Here is a 26,179-nt window from a genome sequence, read left to right on the forward strand (position 1 = left end):
TAAAACCGTTATTTGTGTGCGAAAAGGGGACTAGCCAAATGTTTCTGTGTCTTATGTTGCAAGGAACATCCAAAGATTGTCTGAGATTGCACAGCGAGAGAAAGCATGTATTGGATTTTGTCAACGAGATTTTATACTTCATACTTAAGTTTAAATTGTATAGATGTACTGCAGGGACTATATTATATGTTGAGAAAAGCTCTGTTGTATGGCCATCATACGGTAAGCCTGCAATGTGACGGATTGCTTTCTTCTGCATTAAAAATAGCTGGTGTATGATCGCCTTTGATGTCATTGCCCAAACAAGGCTACAGTAATTGATGTGTGGGGTAAATAAGGCATTATATAACATTAGCTTTATGTTAGGTGGGACAATGTAACGAAGTCTGCACAGAATGCCACAGGCCTTGGACAAGTCGCGAAGCACATTTGTTACATGTGCATCACGATTTAAATGTTCATTAAATACTACACCTAAGGTTTTCACCTCATGTACAGTATCTATTTTTTTCTTGGCCTATCTTTAAACAAATACTGTAATCAAGAATTTTTTGCACAGGTCGAAATACGACAGCCTTGGTTTTTTTCGTATTGATTTCTAATGAATTTACTTTGCCCCATTCTAACAGTTTACTAAATGTAATATTACCTAAAGACGATAATTCACTAACGTCCTCTGACTGAGTAAAGAAACTTGTGTCATCGGCATAGACTACAAAGAGTGCCTGGTTGCTTATTGTTACTATGTCATTTATATAGATAGTAAAGAGAATGGTCCTAATATACTACCTTGGGGCACTCCACAAGATATATTGCATAGAGCTGACGACTCCTCTTTTAGTGAAAAGCTTTGTTGTCTTGTGGACAGATATGATTGTAAAAGGGCAAGAGGTATTCCACGGAATCCGTAATGTTCAAGCTTAGAAAATAGGGTTGTGTGGTTAATTCTGTCAAATGCCTTGGAGAAATCTACAAAGGCACCTAGTGTTAATTTTCTTTGTTCGAAACCTTTAATAATAAATTCCTTTTGTGTGAGAAGGGCCAGTTCTGTTCACATACCCTGTCGGAAACCAAACTGCTGGATGGATATTATAGAATGCTTATCACAGAACGATACAACTTTTTTGCAGATGACTTTTTCCAATCCTTTTGATATGACAGGCAGCACAGAAATAGGCCTATAATTTGAAAACTCATTTTTGTCTCCCGACTTAAACAGAACAGTGACTCTGGCTAGCTACATTTTTTGTGGGAAAACACCAGTAGTCAAACAGGTATTGAAAATATGTGTGAGAGCAGGTACCAGGAGCTCGAGCACAAACTTTATGGGGCGGATAAGAAGGCCATCAATATCACGCGCTTTGCTATTCCTCAAAGGCATAAAAATAGAATACACTTCATCTGGAGTAACTGGATCAAAAAAAGCAGTGTGGGCATTCAGTAGACCCAAGTAGGACGATGCTTTATCATCATGGTTACTGTTCGCTAAAGTCGTAAAGTATTCATTAAACTTATTTGCTAGTTCTCTTCCTTTAAAACTTTGACTATTGACACTAATTTCGAGGTCTCCACTTTCGTGCGTATTGCGATTTAAAAGTTTATTTAATTCACGCCAAAGAGCGTCCCCCCGAGTTTCAACGCAATCAAAAAGATTTTCAAAATAAGCGTGTTTAGAATTGCGTAACAATTTTGTTACACTGTTTCTGTATTTTTTAAATGATATGAAGTCATTGGGGTCTTTTGTTTTCAAGAACTGAAAATACATCGCATTTTTTTCACTAATCATTCTAATACATTCGTCAGTGAGCCACGGTTTCCGACATTTTTTGCGCTTTTTGACAGATTTGTACTTAAAGCAATCTGTGTAAGCACGTTTAAGCAAACCCAAGAAAATGTCGTAGGCATTATCAGCAGTAGTACACTCAAGCGCAGATGTAAAGTCAATTTCCTCAACTGCAGTTCGGAAATGTTCAAGCGTTTTTTCATTAATTTCTTGAACTAAAAATGATTCACAAGGCTTTTCGAAGTTTTTACATAGCTCACCGGGCTTAAAAAGCATAAAAATAGGCAAATGATCACCCAGAGCTGCCGTTATAACGCCGGCTTTGATACAGCCTTCAGGGTTATTTGTGATGAATATGTCAAGAAGACTTTCAGAGTGATAAGTGATGCGTGTAGGCTCTGTTATTACGGTTGAACAATGAAAAGTGTCCAGAAGCGGACACATACGTTGCGAGTTTAGAGTAGGCTGAAGCATGTTAATGTTGCAGTCACCACCGATGGTAATGTGCAGTTTATTCAAACACGCGAAATTCAGGAGCCTTTCTAAGTAGGCAAAAAATTAATCAGTACTCCCATCTGGCGGCCTATAAGTAGCGACAAATATAGATTGCTTGCATTGTAGCGTCAGAGTCTCGTAATCGGGAGTAATAGCTGTGAAGTCGGGGAGCACTACGCATGGCAACTGTTCTGATATCAACTGCATTACTCCCCACCACGCCTGCAGGGTCTGTTTAGGTAGAAACTCCTGTAGCCTGGTAGACAAAGCACTTCTTCTTGCATTTTATACCATGTTTTGGTTATCATTATGATATGAAACTTGAACCTAAATTCATCAAAAAATGTTGTTACTTCATCATATTTGTTCCTTGCAGACTGCGCATTAAAATGTAGAAAGGCAAGGTGCGCACTGTCTTTCGGGCAAGCGATATTTTTCGGTGTGTTCATCAGCACGGGGAAAGAAGATGCACTGAGTAGCACAAGAGGTGCTTACACAATCTTTTCCAAATCAGCTTCGCATGAAATCCAGATCACACGAGATGTCTCCATTTTCCGCACGAAAACTTTGCCGCCTTTTCCCATGCAAAACGCCAGCTCATTGCCTTCTTTTTTGCGATAGTCTTTCCTAGCAGAAACTTAAGCTGAGGACAAAGGTGTTCGTTCACAAACACCGATGCCTTGCTTGAAAATCCTAGGTCTTCGGTGTTTAGTTTCTTGCTACGTGCCTTGTCAATCACTTGGTTTCGTTTCGCACGGCTCTTGAAAACGGCAACAATTTTCTTGCTTTCGGCGTTGTTCCAAACAGGAACACGATGACACACCTCGATATCCTGCCTATCTATAGGCTCACCCACTGCGTCGCCCACTTTAGCAAACAGCTCTTCTAGGTTTTCATTATCCTCACACGGTACACCCTTTATTTCAATGTTCTTGATCCTAGAATACTGATCTTGTTCAGTTACTCTAACAGAGTTGTCGTGCACCTGTTTTCTCAGATTTTCAAGCTCCTGTAGCAATTCTTCATGAGGTTCTTTAAGTGCAGCATTTTCCTTTTTTATTTCAGTGCACTCTTGCTTCATTTCTTCGTAGTCTTTGTTGATGTACTCTAGGCTATTTTTTAGCTCCCTCAGTTCCTTTGGAATGCACGCTTTAGGTCAGCAATTTCTGTCATGTCGCAAACAGCACGCAAAGCACTACCTGTATCAAAAACGTCACCGGCAGCAGAGGCAGGGCAGAGGGCAGTGCAATATAAAAGTTACAAAAATGACAGCTCAAACCTGTGATTCAAGATGAAAGAATAAGCGTTGTTGCCGGTCCACTGCCTCCACTACCAAATGACCAGGATGGCGATGTTGCAGTCCTTTTATAGCCAGGCGACGTAGCAGTGCTGTGATGCAGTACCACATGATGTCGCAGGTATGCAGGGTCCTTTTGTTGGCCGGAAATCAGCCCCGACAGTCCGGTGGTCCACACTATCAGGTGATAGCACTCAGGGCAGTAGGCGTCTGCGATTCAAGATGAAAGAATAAGCGTTGTTGCCGGTCCAGTGCCTCCGCTGCCAAATCCGCTGCCAGTTATCCTTTCTTTGCTCCTCTTGCCTCCAACGCACGGGTCACCCTTGAACGTGACGTTTTGTTCGGCAAGTCCTTGAAAAAAAGTGCCGTTTCATCGGCGTTGAAGATGTCGGCAGGTTCGTAACGAGCCAGGTATCGGGGAAGCTCGGTCGACTTCCAATCAGTGATTCTCACCGCATACGTTCCTGAAGACCAACCCATGTCTTTCTTTGAAGCGCGCAAACCATCCTTCAGACGCACTGAAAGAGTCAACGTTCATTTTCGCTGCGTATCTCTCAGCCTGCTGACAGATCAGCGGCTCGCTCAAAGGAAGTTGCCCGCTGCGCATATCTGCGATCCATCGTAGCAACGCACTTGCTAACGCCGGATGTGCTGTCATCCTGAGCCTTTTTCTTGCTCCGGTGAACTTCCTGCTGTCAAATGCTTGGAGAATTTTTTCTTTGTTTTTCACATAGTCACTCAATGTGCTACGCTTGAGCCCAAACTTTTTCATTATCTCTTGCCGAGAAACGCCTTCACCGACCTCCTTTAATATCTTGACGTTCGTTTCTAAATTATTGGCCGGCTGCTGTTGCCGCTTCGCTGGGGGGGGGGGGGGGGGGGCGGCCGCCATAACAGCAAAGCGTGAAGGCAGAGACAGCAAAGCGTGACGGCAGAGACAGCACGCAGCAGTCCGCGCGCAATGCGGCTTGTCACACTCGCAACTCAAAAAAAGCACCTGCAGCGTCGGCGTAGACGTGGCGGCAGTTACAGCACGCACCAGAAGTCGAACGCAACGGGCGCGAGTCCGCAAACAACACGGCTTTTCGCACACTCACAAGAGAACACAGCTGCAGCGCAGGCGTTGCGTGGGTCGAATGGGCTGAGCAGCACGCGCGTAGATCCGGTGACAAAGTAAGCCTAGCAAGCCGTCCCGTCGTCCTTTGCAACTTTTAGTGGTTGCTGGATGGCTGAATGCTCGACCAGTGCGCTGGGTGGTGGCTAGCGCCACCTGGCCACTGTTCGTTCTCTCACTATCATCATCACATCTCTCGCCTCCTGCGGCCGTTTCTCGTCTTGTTTCGGTTTGTGTGGCTCTCCTCGGCTGCGCCGGCTTCGTCGTCTGTTAGTGGTGTTTGAACATTCGGGCCGCCGAGTATGGACGTTTCGATAGCTCTCGCCGGGGTTGTCCGAGTTAACCAATACGTGGCTAAATGCTGCCGAGTTAACAAGCATTTAACACCATTGAACTACACACATTTTTGCTGGGACCGCGGTGCGTGTCCGAGTTAACCGAATTTCCGAGTTATCGAGGTCCGGGTAAGCAAGGTTTTACTATAATTGGTTAATTAATCACCCACTTCATTCAAAGTAAACTCATTTTATTTCCCCTAATTCACAATTAATTCAAAGTAATCAGCCTAATTCGCCCTTAATTCTTCCTAACTTACCAATAATTCACATTTAAATCGCATTAGTTCACCTTAATTCATATTGTCACGTTGTAGTGACGGCAGTCCAGCGGTCAGGAATACAGCAACAAGGCTTGCAAACGAAGCTCTTCATTTGGGCTGACTTGCGGCCGCGAAAGAACTGAATCACTTGGCGGCGGCGTAAGCAACAAACGTGCTCGTCAGTCGTCGAACGTCCGCCACTCGCGGCATCGCTCAATTTAAAGCCGGCAAGGAAACTTCCAGATAACAGGACAAGATCATCTACAGTAATCTGCAAAAACCTAAATGCAGCCTTTCATGGCTGCGATCAATCGAGATTAGCCTGGTCGCTTCTCGCGTCACGAACAAAAGTGATAACAACCCTTTCCTGCAGCTTTGAGCGTGAACGAACAAACACTACAATGATACGTGGCATTACCCCCCTTCCAAAGAAGCATCGTCTCGATGCTTTAAAATGAACATAAACACGGAGAATGAAAACTTCGAGTCCTTTAGCGTTCATAATATGGCTTCAGGCGTACGACATGTACGACTTCCGGGCGTGTGCGGTGTCGCTGAGATGCTGTCGTGCCGTCGGGGATGACTTCATAGTCGAGGTCACCGGTGCGACGGAGAACCCAGTACGGGCCAAAGTAGCGTCGCAGCAACTTTTCGCTCAATCCACGGCAGCGAACTGGCGTCCATATCCAAACCCGATCACCTGGCTTGTAATGCGTGTCTCGTCGGCGCAGATTGTAGCGTCGGGCGTCGGTGTGCTGCAGGTCTTGAATGCGAAGCGGCGCAAGTCTTCGGGCTTCCTCGGCGCAATGAAGGTAGGCAGCGACGCCGAGATTGTCTTCGTCGGAAACGTGTGTGGGAGCATTGCGTCGAGTGTTGTCGCGGGCTTCCTGCCTTATACCAGCTGGAATGGAGTAAACCTGGTTGTCTCCTGGGTGGCAGTATTATAGGTGAAGATCACGTAGGGCAGAATAGAGTCCCACGTCTTGTGTTCGGCATCGATGTACATGGAGGGCATGTCTGCGATGGTCTTGTTCAGACGCTCTGTGAGTCCGTTGGTTTGCGGATGATAGGCATTTGTCCTCCGATGGCTTGTCTGGCTGTACTTTAAAATGGCTTGCGTCAGCTCCGCTGTAAATGCCGTTCCTCTGTCTGTGATGAGCACTTCGGGGGCGCCGTGTCGCAGGAGAATTTGTTGGAGAAAAAATTTTGTAACTTCTGTTGCCGTACCACTAGGCAACGCTTTTGCTTCGGCGTGGCGGGTCATCTAGTCGGTGGCCACGATGATCCACTTATTACCTGATGAAGTCGGAAAGGGGCCGAGGAGGTCCATTCCTATTTGCTGGAAGGGCTTAGTTGGCGGTGGTGTGGGGTTCAGGAGTCCGGCTGGTCTAGTCGGAGGCGTTTTGCGTCGCTGACACTCGCAGCACGTTTTCACGTAATGGGAAACGTCGGTAGCTAGCCGCGGCCAATAGTACTTCTCCTGGATTCGGTGCAACGTGCGAGCAATCCTGAGATGCCCTGCAGTCGGCTCATCATGACATGCGTGCATAATTTCTTGTGTGAGATTTTTGGGCACGACAAGAAGATGCACTGTCCTGTTGGGCGTGAAGTTCTTCTTCAGGAGGACATTATTGTGAAGGACGAAGGACGACAGTTGGCGCTTGAACCCCCGGGGAGGCGATGCGGCCTTGCCTTTCAAATAATCAACTAGGCTTTGCAACTCAGGATCCGAGCGCTGCTGCTGCGCGAAACTGCTGGCGCTTACCGGTCCTAGGAAAGCGTAGTCTTCCTCTTCCGGTGCTGCGTCTACGGGGGCTCGCGATAGGCAGTCTGCATCGGAATGCTTGAGGCCAGATTTATAGACTACAGTTATGTCGAATTCTTGAAGACGCAGGCTCCAACGAGCAAGGCGGCCGGAGGGACCTTTCAAATTGGCCAGCCAGCACAGAGCATGGTGATCGCTTACAACCTTGAATGGTCATCCTTATAGGTAGGGGCGAAATTTGGACGTGGCGCAAATAATGGCGAGACATTCTTTCTCTGTCGTCGAATAGTTGGCTTCGGCTCTCGAGAGTGAACGGCTAGCGTACGCGATAACTTTCTCCTGTCTGCCATTTTTCTGAATGAGGACCGCTCCTAAGCCCACACTGCTTGCATCGGTATAAACTTCGGTTTCGGCGTTTTCGTCAAAGTGCCCGAGCACAGGAGGCGACTGTAAGCGGTGCTTCAGCTCGTTGAAAGCTTCCTCTGCGGCCTTTCCCATTTAAAAGGCACGTCAGCCTTGTTAAGTTGGGTCAAAGGTTCAGTGATGCGCGAAAAGTTCTTGACGAATCGCCGGTAATAAGCGCACAATCCAAGGAATCTGCGTATAGCTTTCTTGTCATTAGGCTGTGGAAACTCTGCGATCGCAGCCGTCTTCTGGGGTTCTGGGCGAACTCCATCCTTGCTTACGACGTGACCAAGGAACAGCAGCTCCTCGTAGGCGAAGTGGCACTTCTCTGGTTTCAGTGTCAGGCCTGAAGACTTGATCATTTCCAGCACTATCCGAAGTCTTCTGAGGTGGTCTTCAAAGCTTGAGGAGAAAACAACAACGTCATCTAAGTAGACTAGGCAAATCTGCCACTTCAAGCCTGCGAGCACCGTATCCATTACTCGCTGGAACGTCGCTGGGGCAGAGCAGAGGCCAAATGGCATCACCTTGAACTCGAAGAGTCCGTCTGGCGTGATGAACGCAGTCTTCTCGTGATCTCTTTCGTCGACTTCAATTTGCCAGTAGCCGCTCTTCAGGTCCATCGATGAGAAGTACTTAGCGTTGCATAGTCGATCCAGTGTGTCGTTGATGCGGGGGAGGGGGTAGACATCCTTCTTCGTAATGCTGTTCAGGCAGCAGTAATTGACGCAGAAGCGAAGGCTGCCGTCTTTCTTTTTCACTAGGACAACTGGTGCTGCCCAGGGGCTCCTTGATGGCTGGATGACGTCGTCACGTAGCATTTCCTCTATTTGCTCGCGGATAGCTTGGCGTTCTATCGGCGATACGCGGTAAGGGCTCTGCCGCAGTGGTCGGGTGTGTTCGTCTGTAACAGTGCGGTGCTTGGCAAGCCGGGTTGGTTGCACATTCGATGCTGATGAGAAGCAATCGCTGTACCTTTGAAGAAGACTGCGTATTTGGTCTTGTCTGCTCCGGGGTAATGACGGGTTGATGTCGAATGTGGGTTGATGGCCTTGGTCAGATGATTCTGCAGGTTGGTCGGGTAGGGCAAATACGTCTTTGATGTCTGCCAGCTCGTCGAGGAAAGCGATCGTCGTACCTTTGTTTAGATGCCGGTATTCTTCGGTGAAGTTGGTTAGCAACACCTGGGCTTGGCCATTTCGGATTTGGGCGACTCCCCTTGCGACGCCCAGTCCTCGATCAAAGAGTAACTGGGTGTTCCCCTCGACGACCCCTTTGACAGTTTCGATGTCTCCAGTACCTATGCAGGTGACGACACTTGATCGGGGTGGCATGGTCAATGCTTCGTCGAGGACGTTTAAGGCAATGTGATGAGTTGCTGTCGTCGCTGCAGATATGGCTTTGTCCGTGGAAAGCTTGATCGACTTGGATCGAAGGTCGATGATCGCCCGATGTTCATTCAGGAAGTCGATTCCCAAAATCACGTCTCGCGAGCATTTCTGTAGGACCAGGAATGTTGTAGCATAGGTTCGCCCATTTACTGTAGCTCTCGCGGTGCAGCGCCCTGATGGCGTAATAAGGTTACCACCTGCGGTGCGGATCAGCGGGCCATCCCAAGTTGTTGTCACTTTCCTGAGTCGGACAGCGAGTGGCCCGCTCATGACTGAGTATTCGGCTCCCGTGTCGACCAAGGCAGTAACCGCATGACTGTCGACCGTAACTTCAAGATCACTTGTTTGCGTTTTCGTATTGCACGTTGTCTTCGGTGTACGATCTCGGCTTTGTCGGGCAGTGAGACTGCGGTGGGCGTACTCGGACGTTACTTCTCTGGGCGGTGGTATAAAGTTCAAGTCTGGCTGCGTCGTCGTCGTCGGTGTTGTCATCGTAGTTGAGGCATGGTCTTGCGTTTTCATCGATGGAGGATCTTTGTTCTTGTGCTCAGAAGCAACCTCACCTCCAGAGGCTGCTTTATTCAGTTTAACCTTCGGGGGCTGGGGGAGCGTCCACGCATCGCATAACCTCGGCTAGGGGGTACAAAGCGCGATGAAGATGGCGACGGGGAACGTGATAGGCGGCTCGGCGATGAGCATCCTTCCCGACGCAAAAACTCCTCGATTTCGGCTGGTCGCTGGCCGGGTCGGGGTTGTGGAGCATCGTAAGAGAACCCTCGCATGCCCAGTCTTCTGTATGGGCAGTGCCAGAGGACGTGACCGGCTTCGCCACATTGGAAGCATAGTGGGCGGCGCTGGTCGGGAGTTCTCCACTCGTCGCATTTCCTCGGCCGTGTGCGACTCGTAGGACGCGCGGGTTGGGGCGAGAGGGCGGCGGTCCAGCGCAGCTGGCTGAGGGCGATAGGGGCTTGGGTCCCATCGTCGAGGGGCAGGACGGCGCACAGCTGCGGCGTAAGTCATGGCTGGGGGCTGCAGAGGCTGCGTGGGTATCGGCGTCACACCCAAGGCCTGTTGAACCTCGTCCCGGACGACGTCAGTGAGCGGTGAAAGCTGCGGCTGCGTTCCCATTGGCAGCAATCGTCAGAGCTCTTCTCGCACAACTTGACGGATAACCTCCCGCAGGTTATTGTTGTTAACGGTGTCCAGGCAGTTTGCTGAGAAGACGCGCTGCTGGCGGTCATATTGGCGGGCTCAAGCGTCAAGAGTTTTCTCCATTGTGGATGCCTCTTCTACGAATTCCGCGACGGTTTTCGATGGGTTGCGGACGAGGCCGGCAAATAGTTGCTCTTTAACTCCTCGCATAAGCAACTTCACCTTCTCTTCCTCCTTCATGCTTGCATCGGCACGCCGGAAGAGACGCTTCATTTCCTCAGTGTACACTGCAACGGTCTCGTTGGGTGTTGTATCCGAGACTGTAGCAGCTGCTGGGCTCTCTCCTTTCTCACGATGTTTGTGAAGGTCTTGAGAAGCTGCTCCTTGAAAGTTTCCCAAACCGTAAGGCTAGCTTCCTCATTCTCAAACCAGATTCTTGCTGGTCCATCCAGGGTGAAGAAGACGTACCTAAATTTCATGGCATCGTCCCAGTTGTTAAAGACAGCCACACGGTCGAACTGCTCCAGCCATTCTTTGGGGTCGGCGCCAGGCGAAGCGTCGAAGGTTGGTGGCACCCGGGACTGCTGAAGAATGATTGGAGTCATCGTCTGGGGCAAGCTCATGCTAGACGTTGCTGCTGGCTTTCGCTTTCGGGTAGGGTCCGGCAGAATTCCGAACTCAGGTGCGTCCCCTTACAGGCGTCGGCTTGCGCAGTGGACTGGACTCAGGTCCTGCGGTAGATGACTCAGAGGGCTGGCGTCACGACTTGTAGGGGGTGTCCGGAACGTGGGAGGCTACCCAGCACCTCCACCAGATGTCACGTTATAGTGACGGCGGTCCAGCAGTCAGGAATACAGCAACAAGGATTGCAAACAAAGCTCTTTATTTGGGCTGACTTGCGCCCGCAAAAGAACTGAATCACTCGGCGCCGGCGTAAGCAACAAACGTGCTCGTCAGTCGTCAAACTACGAATGTCCGCTGCTCGCGGCATCGCTCAGTTTAAAGGCGGCAAGGAAACTTCCAGATAACAGGACAAGATCATCTACAGTAACCTGGAAAAACCTAGATGCAGCCTTTCATTGCTGCGATTAATCGAGATTAGCCTGGTCGCTTCTCGCGTCACGAACAAAAGTGATAACAACCCTTTCCTGCAGCCTTGAGCATGAACGAACAAATACTACAATGATGCGTGGCAATATATAAATCACCTTTATTGACATTAGTGCGTCTCAGTTCACTCGTGACACTTTCTAAAACATTAATTATTGATTGGATTTCAGTTAACTGCGCATTTTCCCTCCTTTCATCTCAGCATTCATTCCGGACTTTCAAATTTGGCACCACGTGTTGGCTCCCACTTCCGGTCACGTGCCCCCAACTTCCGGCATTTTCAAATTTGGCGCCACTTTTGCTCTAGCCCCGCCCACTCTTTGAACTTTCTTGGCTCTAATTAACTATTCATCCAATTTTGATAAATTTTCTGCACAGCATCCTGACATCATCCTCTTTCTATCACAACCACTCGTTTGACGCTACCTCTTCAGAGTTGCCCACAACTGCTGCTGACATATTTTGCGGACACGAACCCGCCGACATAGCCTAGTAATGCTTTCACATTAATAAATAAGGAATATTTTTGAATACTGCAATCCCACAAGTGGTTTTAGCAGGGTGGGTACATGAATACAAAGAAGGACAATTACAAGTACAAATGTCAAAAGCTCAGGCAAAGAGCTCAGAGATAAATGTCACAGTAATGAACAACCGCTCGTCGGCAATAAACAGAAAGTAACACGTAGTACAGGTGTCAGAAGTTCAAGAAAAAAGCTCAGACCTAGAAGTACAGTATTAAACAACCGCTCAACGGCTGTAAACAGAGAAAATAATACGTAGTGTAACTATCGCAACAATCAGCAATGAAAATATTTAAACCTGATGAGCAAGCACAACGAAATGCAACAAAGCAGAAATTAGGGAAATCTTAGACTTCTAGGTAATGATGCAACAGATTGCTGTAAAGCTTCGTAGTTGATAAGCCGATTCCAGTCCGTTACTATTCTTGGGAGGAAAAGAATATTTGAAGCAATTGTTACGAGGGCTAAAAGGAGTAAATGTCGGATTGTGTCGCTACCTAGGGCTGTAACCGTGAGAGAAAGATATTTCACCAAGGTTAATCTTGAAATAGTCAACAACAGCCAGGGAATTAGACACAAGAAACGGATCAACAATTGTTAGTGAATTGTTGATCCGTTTCTTGTGTCTAATTCCCTGGCTGTTGTTGACTATTTGAAGTGTCATAATCCGGGTTTGTGCAGTATGTTCAGCATAGATGTTCAGGACTTATTTTATTCACTTCCGCACAATAGCCTGCTAGAATATGTTAGCAAGTGCATAATAGACGATAATGATGAAAGTGATTTCATTTCGAAATGCGGGATCTCTGTGGGTGCCTTTTTGGAGCTTTTGTCTTTTTATCTTAAGTCCACCTTTATTGAATGGGAAGGGAAGTTGTACACTCAAAAACAGGGGGTCTGTATTGGTTCAAAAGTGGCTCCTGTACTAAGTAACATCTTTCTCAGTTATGTAGATCAGGCTATTAAAAGTAAGTTGGGCGTCAGTATAAAATGCATCTTTAGATATGTGGATGATTATCTTGTTTTTGTCGAACATCATAACTTCAATAGGCAGGTCGATGAGGTGTTAAAGATTTTCGACGCAAGCGGGCACGGACTAACTTTCACCTTTGAAATACCTCACTACAATGAGCTGCAGTTTTTAGATATCAAGATTGACAACGAAGCAAGATCACGTGTGCTGGTCCTTCCTTCAGAGATCAGAGAAGCCTTTGCTCAGTTTTCGTTCAGCGCATTCCAAGGTTGTTAAATGTGGCATAGCAGTTTCTTGCTTAGGTGCTGCCATAACCAAGTCATGCGTGCATGCCATCAGTACAAGTTTTAATCAGCAGGTTCAGAGGCTAAGAAGTGCGGGCTTTCCAGATGATGTTTTATTACTTGCTTGCAGTAAGATAATTAAAAGGGTCAAAAGGCATGAACCACAGGAACCTTCAAAAAAGGAAAAAAAGAAATTCGTTGTTCTACCGTACATTCACCAAATGTCACACCGTTTGAAGCAAGTAGGCAGCAGATATGGCATTGACGTTCTTTTTTCGGCACCAAACAAGCTCGGCAAATTGTGCGCCATTGTAGATAGAAGGGCCAGGGAAGAGGAAAAGAAACGAAGAAAAACAAAAAAAGGTTGCCAGATTAAGCATGACCGGCGGTTTGTCCCTTGTGCTGAAGGGGTTGTGTATCAAGTGCCGTTCACGTGCGGGAAGACCTATATAGGTCAAACAGGAAGGTGCTTGAACACCCGCTTAAGAGACCACAATACTTCATTAAGGGGGGCTCCGTCGTCAAACTTGGCCTTGCATTATAGGAACTGTTCCCAGAATAACCAACCTGATTCTTCTGAAAAATCATGTACCCCATTTTTAACGAAACTAAGATTCTGTACAAACACAAAGATAAACTAACACGGGAAATCAGTGAAGCCTTTCATATTCAAAAAAACAGTGACTCGTGCGTGAGCATCCCCTCTGTAACAGTTCACGACTGTGAACTGAAGTATCTGGATCCAGGTGATTGATGTATCATTGTAGCTTTTGGTGTTGCCATGTGTTCTTGGCTGTCATTGGAGTATATATTGCGTGTTGTTCCTAATAAAGCCTTCAGTTGATAGTCAGCGCCGGTCCTGTTGTACTCTTTTTCGTTGTCCTTTCGTTTAGCGTTGTTTTTTCCAAGAAACATGTACCAACTAGCTCAACTCTCCGTTTTATTCAGTGCACGCCTCTGAAAGCATCATGCTCATCGCGCACTCGTGGAAGTATGCTGCTGAAGCAGTATCGGTGGGTGCACAGGCTCGGCGATGCGACGAGCAGCAATGACTGAGGAGGAGAAGAATACCGAGCGGAGTTCAGATTTCAATTCTATTGCATTCTGAACACTTAACATAACTAAATTTCACCTAATTTTTTTTGTACCGCCGCTTGATAATGGAAGGCCCTTTCGAGTACAACATTGCGCAGTTGTTATCATAATTCATTTCGTGTTCGAAAGTTGATCACATCCAACCTTTTATTTTTAGGTTTACATAGGTGCTATGGGCAACAAGTGTTTGTGCTGAACGAAAAAAATTGCGAAAGTGTTTTTACTTACACATCAAGGGTTCTTTAGATGACGTGGCCTAAACTAAGGTTTTTTTCTTTGTTTCTTCCAGGTTACATCCATGAAACATCCTGAACCTCGAGGTCCAGATCAGACCACACAAAAATGGATCAAGGTTACAAACAGGGAGGAGAAAAATTTTTACATTGCAGCACGAGCCGAAGTCCCTAAATAAGTTACTTAAGGCACTGCTTAAGACGTGGCAATGCGGAGAGCAGATTAATGGAAGTATTGATTAGCGCCTGCCATTTTTTCTATCACTTGTCATCTGCTTTTTAGGCCAAATGGTTGCTTTGCTCATGGCAATCATGCCGGCTTTAGTTTGCTCTTGCTCAAGCTCATCATTTCTATTTTAATTTCATTACTGTGTACCAACAATACGAACTTCAGCAGCATGGGCCTAGACTCTGCCCATGTCAGATCGGCCAACGTGCTTTGCAAGACGAACGTGTAGTGTGCAAGAGCGCTTGCGCGCGGCGCCAGGAAAGCTCTAATCCAGTTGCTGTGGAGCATGGACATTGTTAACATCAATGCGCATTTCAATATCAGTGTTCTGTGAAGTGCGCACTTCGTATTCTGGGCTAAAAAACATTGTTCCACTTCATTCCCTATGCTTGCTCTTACCGACAAACGATGAGCGCTTGAGTGTTATCGTACCCGCTGTAATTGTCTGTGCGCCGTGAACTTTCATTTGCGTTACCATGGAACTGGCATATTTCGCGTGCTTTTCTTTGTTCTGTAATCTCCTTTTTGCATTTTATTTGTGGTGGGGGTGGCTATAGATTTTTTTCCTTCCTTCGAAGATGTTTCAGTGTCATTCTTGTATATCAGTTGCTGCCGCTAAGCCAAATGTGTCACATTGGTTTGCCTGCCCTTTTTCAATTCATTGTTCATTGTGGACCGCACTATTTCTGTACATTGGCGTGTTCCTTGTGCCTCAGACCCTTTGCAAAAAGGTGAAAAAGATCTTTACGGTGGAATTTCCTTGTCGTAAACGGCATTAGGCGGCGTTGTATTTTGGCATAGCCAGAAAATTCTCGCGTTCGTCTGCTGCTCAAAGGTAATTGGGGCAGTGTCGGTATGTGTCTTATTGAAATTAGAATTCTTAATGAGGGCTCTTATTAATGCGTCAAAAAATCAAAACGCTGAGGCAGCGTATAAGTATCGAGCATTAGTACTATTGAAAGAATATTGCGTCATTAGCCACCTTCGCTATATCCGGTACAAATTTTTCGGTACATCCGGATATATATTTTTTATGGCAACGTATACAGCGCAAGAAGACAAATCGTTTGACACCACTTCGAATGTCCTACGTCAAATTCTTTGTCTGTAATGGACGCTTGAAGTTTCAAGAAGTTGCGGTTTGGGAAAACAAAGATCATCGGGGTGAATCCTTATGATAAGCTATGCTTTGGTTCGCCTAGTGATTTTATGCTCCGTAATGCGCTGATTCGTTTTATACCACTCTTAACATTCTACACCAATCATGTGGCCCACAATCTGTATACCAAAGGTACCGCCCTTTTATTGTAAAATAAGAACTGAAATAAAATTTCAAATTTTTTTAAAAAGGCTTCTACTCGAGTCGTAGCACATTCAGCAAACACGAGAGAATGTTAATCGTTCCCTGGGGACACTCTCCTCATCCTACGTCCATGGGCTGCGGCCATAGACCCGGAGGTCCTTCACGCAGGGGCTTAAAAAGCCAAGCTGCGCTCGCCGTAGTCACACCGTGAAGAAGGGGCCGAGCCGGTCCCGAAACGTCGTGTTTTTCCTGTATTTTACTTGGTTGGCGTCACTTACCTTCTCCTAACAAACACACATTTATTCAGATATATACACCAGGATTACAGTATGCTCTTCTGCATAACAGCAAGCACTGAATTCCAAATTACAATCTCAGAAACTTGAACATTTTCCCGGTTGCAAAAATTGCAGTGCAGTGTGAAATACCTCCCAGGCCTTGAGAGACATGATGTCAGGATTCGCACTGGGTGTCCGATTCTGTGTTTGCTGTTGTATTCACAATGGCCCTGTAGATGATTTGTTCACCAGGTTGTTCACCACTTCCTGGGTCTACTGCATCAGCTGCAGGCATTCCTGAAGACTTGCAAGGAGGATGTCATTGATGCGCATCCTATGAGGAATGCGATTTCTTGGATGATCTGTGACAACGATGGTGAGCCAATGTATAGGTGGGCTTCGTTGGCTATGCGGAATCCTTCTAGGTTTGTGTGTGTATTTGCACCTTTTGTACTGGAGTCATAGATTCCCTGGTACACCTATCTGTTTGCATATGGTTCTCTGTTCATGACAGCACCATTTGCATGTTCCCTGACCAAATCCCAATTCTGATGTTGCTCCACAATGACAGACACTGCACTGCTGATTTGAGCTGTTCCCGAGTCCTGCAGTATCGATGCTAGAGTGTGTGTCAAAGCTGAGGTCAAGCGTGGGACCTGTCTGACTCCCAAAGTTTAATTTCGGTTTCATGCCTCACTGGTTGGAGTAAATTAAATTGTTCCTGCTGCTTATACCTATAAATTGAGAGCTTTGAACTGCTGTTAAATGGAGTTCTTCTGCGCTTAACCGCAGTCATATCTTATGACCAAATATCGCTTAATTTGCAACGCAGGTTCGCACAACAAAGGTTGAGGAAGCTTTCATTCTTTTTTTTACAATTTTGAAATACTTATGGAGGTGGCCATTTGAACATTTATGTTCACATCCTGCAGCCTCAGGTGAAACTGGCATGAGGAGATGAAAAAAAAATATACCCCAGTGTGCCCTTCTAAACACCTTCCCGATGACAGCAGAATCTAATATACAATGAGTATTGCCCAGTGAAGTTTTTTTCCCTTCCATGTATCTTTGAACATTTTTTTCCAGAAGTGGTTGCCCCCGTCATCCAACAAAGTACTGCAGCTTGTGCTATGCACAAAAAAACCACTGACATTATTTCACTGTCTGATTTTCTTCAAGCTATACGACAGCTGAGGTGCCCTGGAGACTATATCAGTGAAGCCTTCAGCAACATTGGCCAAAATGTAGTTAAGGTACTGTGCTTCTGCTAAGTGGGCATTGTTTGAGGACCTGATGCCAACATGGTGTGAACATGACATTCAAGTGATGTCTTGACAAGTTTACGGTGGAATGAATTGTATGGAAGCAGTCCTTTATTAAGGCACTGTCTCCTCATTGCTGATCAGAGCAATCAAACTGCCATATATATAGCCAAGAGAAAATCTGACAGTGATGCAATGTCAAAGTGGTTGTTTTCTGTGCCAGACGAGCTGCAATTGTTATACCAGATGACTAGGCCAGCCATTTTTTGCATGAAAACAATGTGAAAAAAAAACAATATCAGATTTGTTTAGTGCACAGGATTCACTGTACATTGGATCCCGCTGACTTAGGTACGGTTTCTTCAACGGCAGACTGGGGTACATTAAAATGACTGTTTTCACGAGCATTGCAAAAATGTCAGTCACAGAATGGTGGTTTCCTAAACTTTTATTGCTGAGTATGCAGATGCCAACATACCTTTGACATATTGTAACGGGAAGAAGCATTTCTGATAAACCGAGAAATTGTCTGAGCAGAAATAATTCATAGTCTGAAAAGAAAAAAATGCACGTCTACTCCATCCGACATTTTACTGCAAAAACCTGCAGTCATGATGATGATGCTTATGCATTCACAGTGCCAGCACTCTTTACTGCATAAGTCTGTGCAAGAATGCGAACAGTAATTGGCAAGCAGCAGCAGCAGTGTATCATCCTTTCCTCTGTCTTCATTGTCTGTGTACTTAACCAAAAATAAAAATTACTAGTACTGATGCTGCGAGACCAGACCCCTTCTCATCAAACAAGACATTTCCTACAATGTACTTCGCACCAAGGCACTGCGAGTTTTTTGTTCAAAACATAAGTTAAGGAACTGCACAACAGAGTCCACACTACTCTTCTGCACAGTACAGATGTCAAACGAGTGATGTATTCCTTCCAGTCCTCATAAACTAGCAGTCAAACCACACTCTGTCACATGCAGTGCCACACAGATTTAGATGTTAGCACACACACGAAAACAGTGCAAACTTCACGAAGGACGCAGAAAGGGGATACAGACACATGTTAGTTTTAGTTTTCTGTACACTAACATAAGAAGTGTTCCATCTGAAAACAAGGCTCTTTGTTCACTAATCGATTAAACAGTGCGGAAAGACGGGACACATGAAAGGAAGACAAGCAACACAACTGCTGAAGAAAATGGATCATTGCCAACTTGCCCAAACAAAATTAGTGCTGAAATGCTCGCTTTGTTTCAAGAACTGGTGAGCGGTTTCGGCAGCTGTGCATTGTACCATTCTGTTTAGTTTTCCCCACTGCAGTACATTTTTCACATTCACACTGCTCTGATATAATAACCACCAGCCCTTCTGTCATGTATGATCTTGACAAAACCCAACGAAATTTGGGTGCACAGAAAAACCCATATACATGCGCCATAACCCATAGCAACATTTCCAAGGCAATCATGACAAAAAAATGCACGCTCCATTCACTGGCATAATGCCAGGAAACTGGTACACAAGGCACACCAATGAAGTTTTTCCTACACAGCCACATTCCGCAAACTTTTGAGGCTGACAAAACAGAAGATAGCAGTGCAGCACAAGGTCATGACTGTGACTCACCACTTCTGGATGATAGGATTTAACAAAAGAGGCCATGGGAAAACTCTGCATCAAACATGCACATAGCTAACATACAGCAGAGAATAATTCTGCACTGATGAGTTGTTGGTATTCCATGGTGAAAGCAGCACCATAAGACAATGGCACAGGATCAGCACAGCCCCCTAATTCTTGTGTCAATACCTTTTAGTGCTTCTCACACCACAGAGTGAATATTCTATATTCAATACTTCTCATGATAACTTGCTATCTTTCAAATACTTTAAAAACTGAATATTTGTAATTAACTATAATAAAATTATAATATGCTTCAAGTTTTTTGTTTTTCTGGGAGGAGGGGGGGGGGGGTGAGATGCTGGCAGAAAATTTCAAGTGTGTTTCAATTGGTAGAGTGCGCTTTCCTTTGTAGCCGTATGGCTGTGTTCACATGGATGTTAATGAGTAATTACTCCTTTATTATATATATGCGTATATTTCGGCGCGGTCACCAAAGCCAATCGCTCGAAGTGTCTGAACGAGGGGACTTGCATTTGCCCCACGCTGGTAGCAATTTTAAAGCACTGGTTCGCGAGGCAGCCCCACAATAACTTTTCTTCCCCGAGAAAACGCACCCCAATAACTTTTGCCGCTGGTGGTACATACACTTACGCGCTATGAAATCGTCTCTGTCCGACAGGATTACGCAGCAGTGAAAGCCTCCGGAAATAAGTCACCATAAGGTACCTCAACCACTGTTTTCTCATAAATTAGTACAGTACCAAAGAAGGGCGTGTAGGCAGCTGCACAGCATGGAGAGCTCACCTGAACTGGTTCCAACGTGTCACACTCGAACACTGCAGCATGACTTTGTTTACGCTTAAAAATGCACTTAGTGTTACAATTGCACGATAAACTGAAGCTGGCACGTACACGACCACAACAAAAACACGAATAGCACCAATCCTGCCACAGATATAAACAACCCGCGGCACGCAGAGGATGATGCTGATGTCAATGGGCAGGCCGTCCCAGGCAGATGGCGCTGCAGCGCCACCTACGAAATGAAATTTTTCTGCAACTGATACGAAATGCGGTGGAAGCATGCCTCAAAATTTGTAAGAAAAGACACCACAATAGCACCATAAAAATAATGAGCTGACAGCAAAAATAACGAAAGGATAGGTTTTCGACAAAACTGCCAACCATGAAATCAAAACCGAAACTCGGCAGGCGACTTTGCCATTTTTTTTTGCCATTGAAGCGCTGTGATTCATAAAAGCGGCACAATTTTTTTTTCTGTATGAGTCGCGACAGCACCTGCGTCACGGCAGCGCCAGTTCTGCCAGGCATGAGTAATATTTCAAGCAGAAATTTAGAAGCTGTACATGTATATCGGAGGTCTAGATATACTTTCTCGAATAAAATGCTGTCTCCTAACCGAAACAGGATTGATTTCGGTTCCTCAGCGTGCACTGCCATCGGACAGTACACGGGCCTCTAGCATTAACGCCTCCATCGAAATACGACAGCCGCCGGGGTCGAACCCGCGTCTTTCGGGTCAGAAGCCGAACACAATAAGCACAGCAGCGGCTGAACGGAGGTGCTGGCATTCATGGAGATGGTACATGGAATATGTGTCGAAGCTATTAATTGTGCAGTCTGAACCCCTTTTCTCAAGGCGTCATATTGTGTTTCACAAGGACGGGTAAAGAATGCAGGCCAAGATAAGCTGCGTTTACAAGAATACAGCAGTGCCGCACTGTATATTTCGCGGACGCGACAGGCCACTGTTCACATATGTACTATCGGGGACAAACGTTTGCTGGACGAGAGTTCTTGGAAAAACGTCCATTGTAGCTCCACCTCGCTAGTCAGTCGCCTTTTGCTACTCCTTGTGAAAAGTGATGGCCCCACTTTCTGGATTCCCGCTGTGCACCTCAAGCACGCAGGCTACTGGGCCATTAGCGACGTGCACGGCTCGCGTCGTTATTCAGGAGTTCCTCTACATGTTTGCATGAATTCATCATTCTGCCAAACTGTTCTCATGAAATTATCTTGGGTTGGGACTTCCTGTCACGCCAAAACGCAGTCATCGATGGTGCTCGTGCTGAACTCGAGTTCTTTGCTCTCAGCGGTTCTTCATTGCCCGATGCCCCTTCTGCTGCTCCTGCCAAAGCCGTCGCTGCTGAAGACACTCAACTGCCTCCCTGTTCTTCTGTTCTAGTGCCTAAAACTTCTGACCTTGTTCGCGACAGCAACATACTTTTTACACCATCGCCTCTTTCTGTGCTGCAAGTACCTGCCCATACCTTACGCCGTCCTCACCCTGTCAGCTGGCCTTAGCACATTGTTCATGACCAATCTGTTTACATATGCTTCCATTGTGTGTCGCGGTGAGTGCCTTGGTATCGTCCAGATCATTGATTTCATTCTCTATTGTGATGAGACTGACGCTTCGCTGTCCCTCGACGTAGATGCCCTCGACACTTCGCCTCCAGACGTTTCCCTTCCCTCCATCAACGCCTCTCTCCTTGCACCTCAACGCACTCAACTTCTCGCACTGCTTCATCACTTTTGTTCCTCCTTCGATTTACACCAACCCACTTTGACCTGCACGACTACACATCGACACCGGTGACGACACCCCTCTGCGTCAGCGCCCATATTGTGTCTCCGCCAGTGAGCGCTAAGTTATTCAACAACAAGTTGACACCATGCTTCAGAGCGGCGTGATTCAGGCCTCACACAGTCCCTGGGCCTCACCCGTGGTACTAGTGAAGAAGAAAGATGGCTCTATTTGCTTCTGCATTGATTACCGCCACCTGAATAAGATCACGCTAAAGGATGTTTACCCTCTTCCCCCGCATTGATGATACTCTGGACTGCTTTCAAAGAGCGGAACTTTTGTCTTCTCTCGATTTATGCTCTGGGTACTGGCAGGTCACCATGGCAGCCGACGATCGCCCCAAAACCGCATTTGTGACCCCTGATGGCCTGTATGAATTTCACATCATGCCTTTTGGCCTCTGTAGTGCTCCGGCTACTTTTGAGTGCATGATGGACACCATTCTGTGTGGCCTGAAGTGGAAGTCGCGCCTCTGTATCTCGACGACATCGTGATCTTTTCGTCCGACTTTGTGACTCATCTATCCTGGCTGAAGCACGTCTTCACCTGCCTTACGGACGCCGGCCTTCAGCTGAACTTAAAGAAGTGTCGATTTGCTGCTGATGAACTGAAAATTTTAGGCCACGCTGTGTGTCAAAAGGGGGCCTCTGCCCTGACCCCACCAAACTTCATGCTGTGACTGCATTTCCAAAACCTGCTTGCATTAAGGAACTGCGCAGCTTCCTAGCCCTCTGTTCCTATTTTAGACGTTTTATTCGCAACTTTGTGGCCATTTTTTCCCCTTTAGCTCAGCTTCTCGGCAGCAACGTGGATTTTTCGAGTTGGTCGCCTTCCTGTGACAATGCTTACAACACCTTGCGAAGTCTCCTCATGGCACCACCCATCTTGCATCACTTCGACCCGCAAGCTCCAACCACACACGGACGCCAGTCACATTGGCCTCGGGGCTGTGCTCACCCAACACAAGTCTGGCTTCGAAGAATGTGTCATGGCTTACGCCAGCCGCACCCTCATGAAAGCTGGATCCATCTACTCCGTGACAGAAAAAGAGTGCTTGGCCATTGTCTGGGCCCTTGGCAAGTTTAGACTGTCTCTATGGGCGTCCTTTTGATGTGGTCACTGCCCACCATGCCCTATGTTGGCTTTCTTCGCTAGAAGATCCCTCCGGCCGCCTTACTCGATGGACTTTCCGTCTACAAGAATAAAAAATATGTGTCGTTTATTGTTCGGGCCGCAAGCACCAGGACACTGATGCCCTGTCCCGCTCCCCGCTACCAGCCGAGCTTTCCAGCCTCTCTGCCCTCCACTCCGCTGTGCCTTCACTCACCACCTGCGGCATGCCTTCTGAGCAGCGTAAAAATCAATGGATTGCCTCTCTTCTTGACTTTCTCTCCGCCCCATCTATGGCTCCAGCTCCCGCGTGCGAAAAAATTGTAAATTGTATGGTTTAACATCCCAAAACAACCCGCTGGCTACAAGGGTCGTCTTAGTGGAGGGCTCCGGATTAATTTAAAGCATCTAAAGAAGACTGAAGAGACATACACATAATGCAATGTGACCATGCTGCCTCGAGAACTTTTGCATAGGCTGTCAGAAGCAAAAGGCCAAGGGCTATCCTCAACTATTTCCTGCACAGTGTCTCATGGTGTCAGAAGCTTCACATCATTTAGATAAAGAGAGCGAGACTAATACCGTTCTTGCTTTGGGTTGCTGATCAATTCGGCCTCACCATGGCATCTGCTATAGGCACCCTGGTTAGCTTAAATGTAGAGTGACTGCCTAGGCAGGCAGTGGTCCCTGGCTCTATCGCCAGACTAAGATGGATTTCCCTTCAGCTGCAAAGGTTCTGAGAAAGCTGTTTAGCTTTGCTCTACAACTGTATCATTGCGATCAAGTACAAACTCATGAGTAATTACTGCCTAATTGAAATGCACTTCGCCTTGGGTGTTTCCCTTAATGGACTACATTTTGAATGTGCATTCCAAGGGCATCTTCCATTCCCCAACATTCTCCCTGCCCCAAAACAGATAGCGATCTGAAACTGAAAACAAAACAAGAGGCTCCATGCTGACACTGTCAACAGGAATTTTCTATTCTGTCTTTGAGAATATATGCATCCTGTTGTAACGATACTTTTGATACAGCATTGAGTACACAGACTTAGGACATAAATCAATCACACTCTCACTTTACAGTTCTTCCATGCAGTGACTCTCACAATGAATGTTCATGTTTACTGTTTGGTTATGGGAGGGCTTCTGCTGTAGTGCTGCCTGCATTGCCTACCCCTTTCCAATTTCCTATTTTTCTTTTGCCAAGGCTGTGGGAGTCTGATTGCACCTGTTTCAGTTAATAGGTATATTTAGCAGGCTAGTAGCTGCAGTCCACAGAGTGTTCTAAGTTACTGTCATTGCAATGGAATAAAATGTAGCAGAGCTTCAAGATACCTGGATTCTTATGCTGCAAACCTGTTGGACCTAACATGTGCCTTCTGGCAGTTTCTCGGGGTCATCTTTCTGCATTTATGGAGTACATTGAAACTTAGGATTAGAGATAATGTTAGATAATGCTTTTTGCAACATGCATGGAAGCAACTTCACATTTTTTTGCTGTGGCTGCAATCCTAGCAGGATGACCTAGAGGATTAACTAACACATGCTGACATTTGAGTTCAGGTTCCCTCTTGGGCTTTCTAGAAACTATATGCTTGCTGCACCAATCAAACATAATCTGATCTTGGGCCTCAAGATCACCTTGTTAGCATTCCCATCGAGCAACTCTGTCAGAACAGCCGTTGGTAAAGCAGCCCAGTCAGTGTTTTTGTCCCTTGTGTGTTAAAACGCTTCAGTAAGTTTCCTCTTTGAGACAGTTCTGTGCATTTGTGAAAGGAAGGATTGATTCTGCATTTTTAACTAAAACAGCATGCAGAGCTGCTACAACTAACATATTCAAATTTTCTTTTTTCCCCATACCATTACCAAGTGGGATCAGCTACCACCATCATTAGCAGTTGACCCTTATGCTTTAGAACAGGCCGTTCACTGAATTGTTTTTGTTTCATGACTTGCCTTGTACTTTTGTTTTGTGCTTATTGTGCCCCTCTTGCCAGGACCCTTCACTGGGCCTGCAGTGTGCTCTAAATAAATAAATTGCAGAGAAAGTGTTTCAAATATGCGATGCTTCTGTCCTGGCACGAGTTCATTCTCTAGGCAAGCTTGAGATAAACAATGGTTCAGTGCTGACTTGGGCATCCTTATGCAAAGTTAGCAGCAAGTGTACCAAAACTACAAGGCATTTAATTCCCCGGAGTAATTGGAATACGTGAAAGATATTGGTGAGGACAACAGCCCTATACCTGGCTTGAAAAATGATATTTCATTTTATTCATTTTGTTCATTTATGTTTTATTAATTTGTGTCTGGAACTCACTACTAACAATCATCAAATAATCCAATACAGAAGCCTCATTCCATAAAAACTAAATAGTGTGTAATACCTTCATTTGCCATGCCAATGAACCCTGTATTTATTGTTTATGGCTTTTATTGCTTGAGTGCTTTTGTATAGTAATTGTGTTCTCTTTTTGCCGTGTTCCTTAATACGTTTGTAAAATTGAGCATGCTTAATAAAATGTTTTGTTATGATTAATTCCCACTGCACCTTTTTCCAGTATGCAGTTGCTATCTACCATATTTTATCATGCGTCATATAGGATGTGCCCCAGCTAAAAGTATCCAAGCTTTTAAAAAACACAGAATGTCCCAGCTGTGTGAGACCAACTGAGGGTTGTTCAGAGTCGTGTGACCTAGTCATACCTCGGCACCATAAGGGTGCCTCAATAAGACTCATACGACCACTCACCCTCACATCCACTCTCTCGTACCCACACTCATGTGCTTTCACACTCGCAACCACTCACTCGCATTCACACTTGTAACCACTCGCATTCTCAACCACTCACTCACACTTGTACTCATGTCTACTCAGGCTCTCAACCACTCATACTCACACTCATGACCTCTCGCACTCACAACGACTTACACTCACACTCATGACTACTTGCACTCACAACAATCACTCACTTGCACTCACAACCGCTCACTCACACTCACGTCCACTCATTCGCACTCACACCCATCACCGCCCACACTCACATCCACTCGCTCGCATGACCACTCACTCACATGTGAGCTGATATGAGTGCATGCATGAGTGAGTGTGCCGACCTATGGACCTAGTGTGCAGTTTTTTTTCGTTCTTCAAAGTTAATTAATTAGTTCAGCATAATTAGCTAACCTTTTCATTATTGAATTGAGGAACAAAGTGTCAATGTAGAAGTTGTAGATTGTCTAAAAAAATCACTAGCAGCACTGTTTCCATCAAGGTGTGATTTACACCAAAAGATTCATTATGTATTGGAGAAAAGGAGGAAGCATATACACCAAGCATAGAGAGCTGGTCTCTAAATGAGTGTACGATGTCAGTGCACGTTAAAGAACCCCAGGTGGTCGAAATTTCCGGAGCCCTCCACTACGCCGTCTCTCATAGCCTTAGTCGCTTTGGGACATTAAGCCCCATAAACCAACCAACCAGAGAAGCTTGCACTTTCAGAAGCACTATCATCTATGCTTAGGACCTACCAACAAAATCAC

General features: G+C 46.0%; 1 protein-coding gene across 4 annotated transcripts in view; it reads left to right on the top strand.

Moving 5' to 3' along the window:
• The window catches only part of LOC149354484 (uncharacterized), a 78,995-nt gene extending 53,824 nt beyond the window's left edge, over positions 1-25,171 (top strand). For all 4 annotated transcript variants that reach the window (XR_016291333.1, XR_016291334.1, XR_016291332.1 and 1 more), the window contains one exon: positions 14,276-25,171. Coding sequence is in view for 1 of the 4 variants with exons in the window: in XM_089583340.1 (XP_089439466.1) it covers positions 14,276-14,398 (123 nt within the window). In the remaining 3 variants the exon portion in view is untranslated. The remainder of the gene's footprint in view (positions 1-14,275) is intronic.
• Positions 25,172-26,179: the final 1,008 nt, after the last annotated feature.

The sequence above is a fragment of the Amblyomma mixtum genome, chromosome 3 (genome assembly GCF_055824585.1).
Source record: "Amblyomma mixtum isolate Tamu chromosome 3, ASM5582458v1, whole genome shotgun sequence".
Taxonomy (NCBI): Eukaryota; Metazoa; Arthropoda; class Arachnida; order Ixodida; family Ixodidae; genus Amblyomma; species Amblyomma mixtum.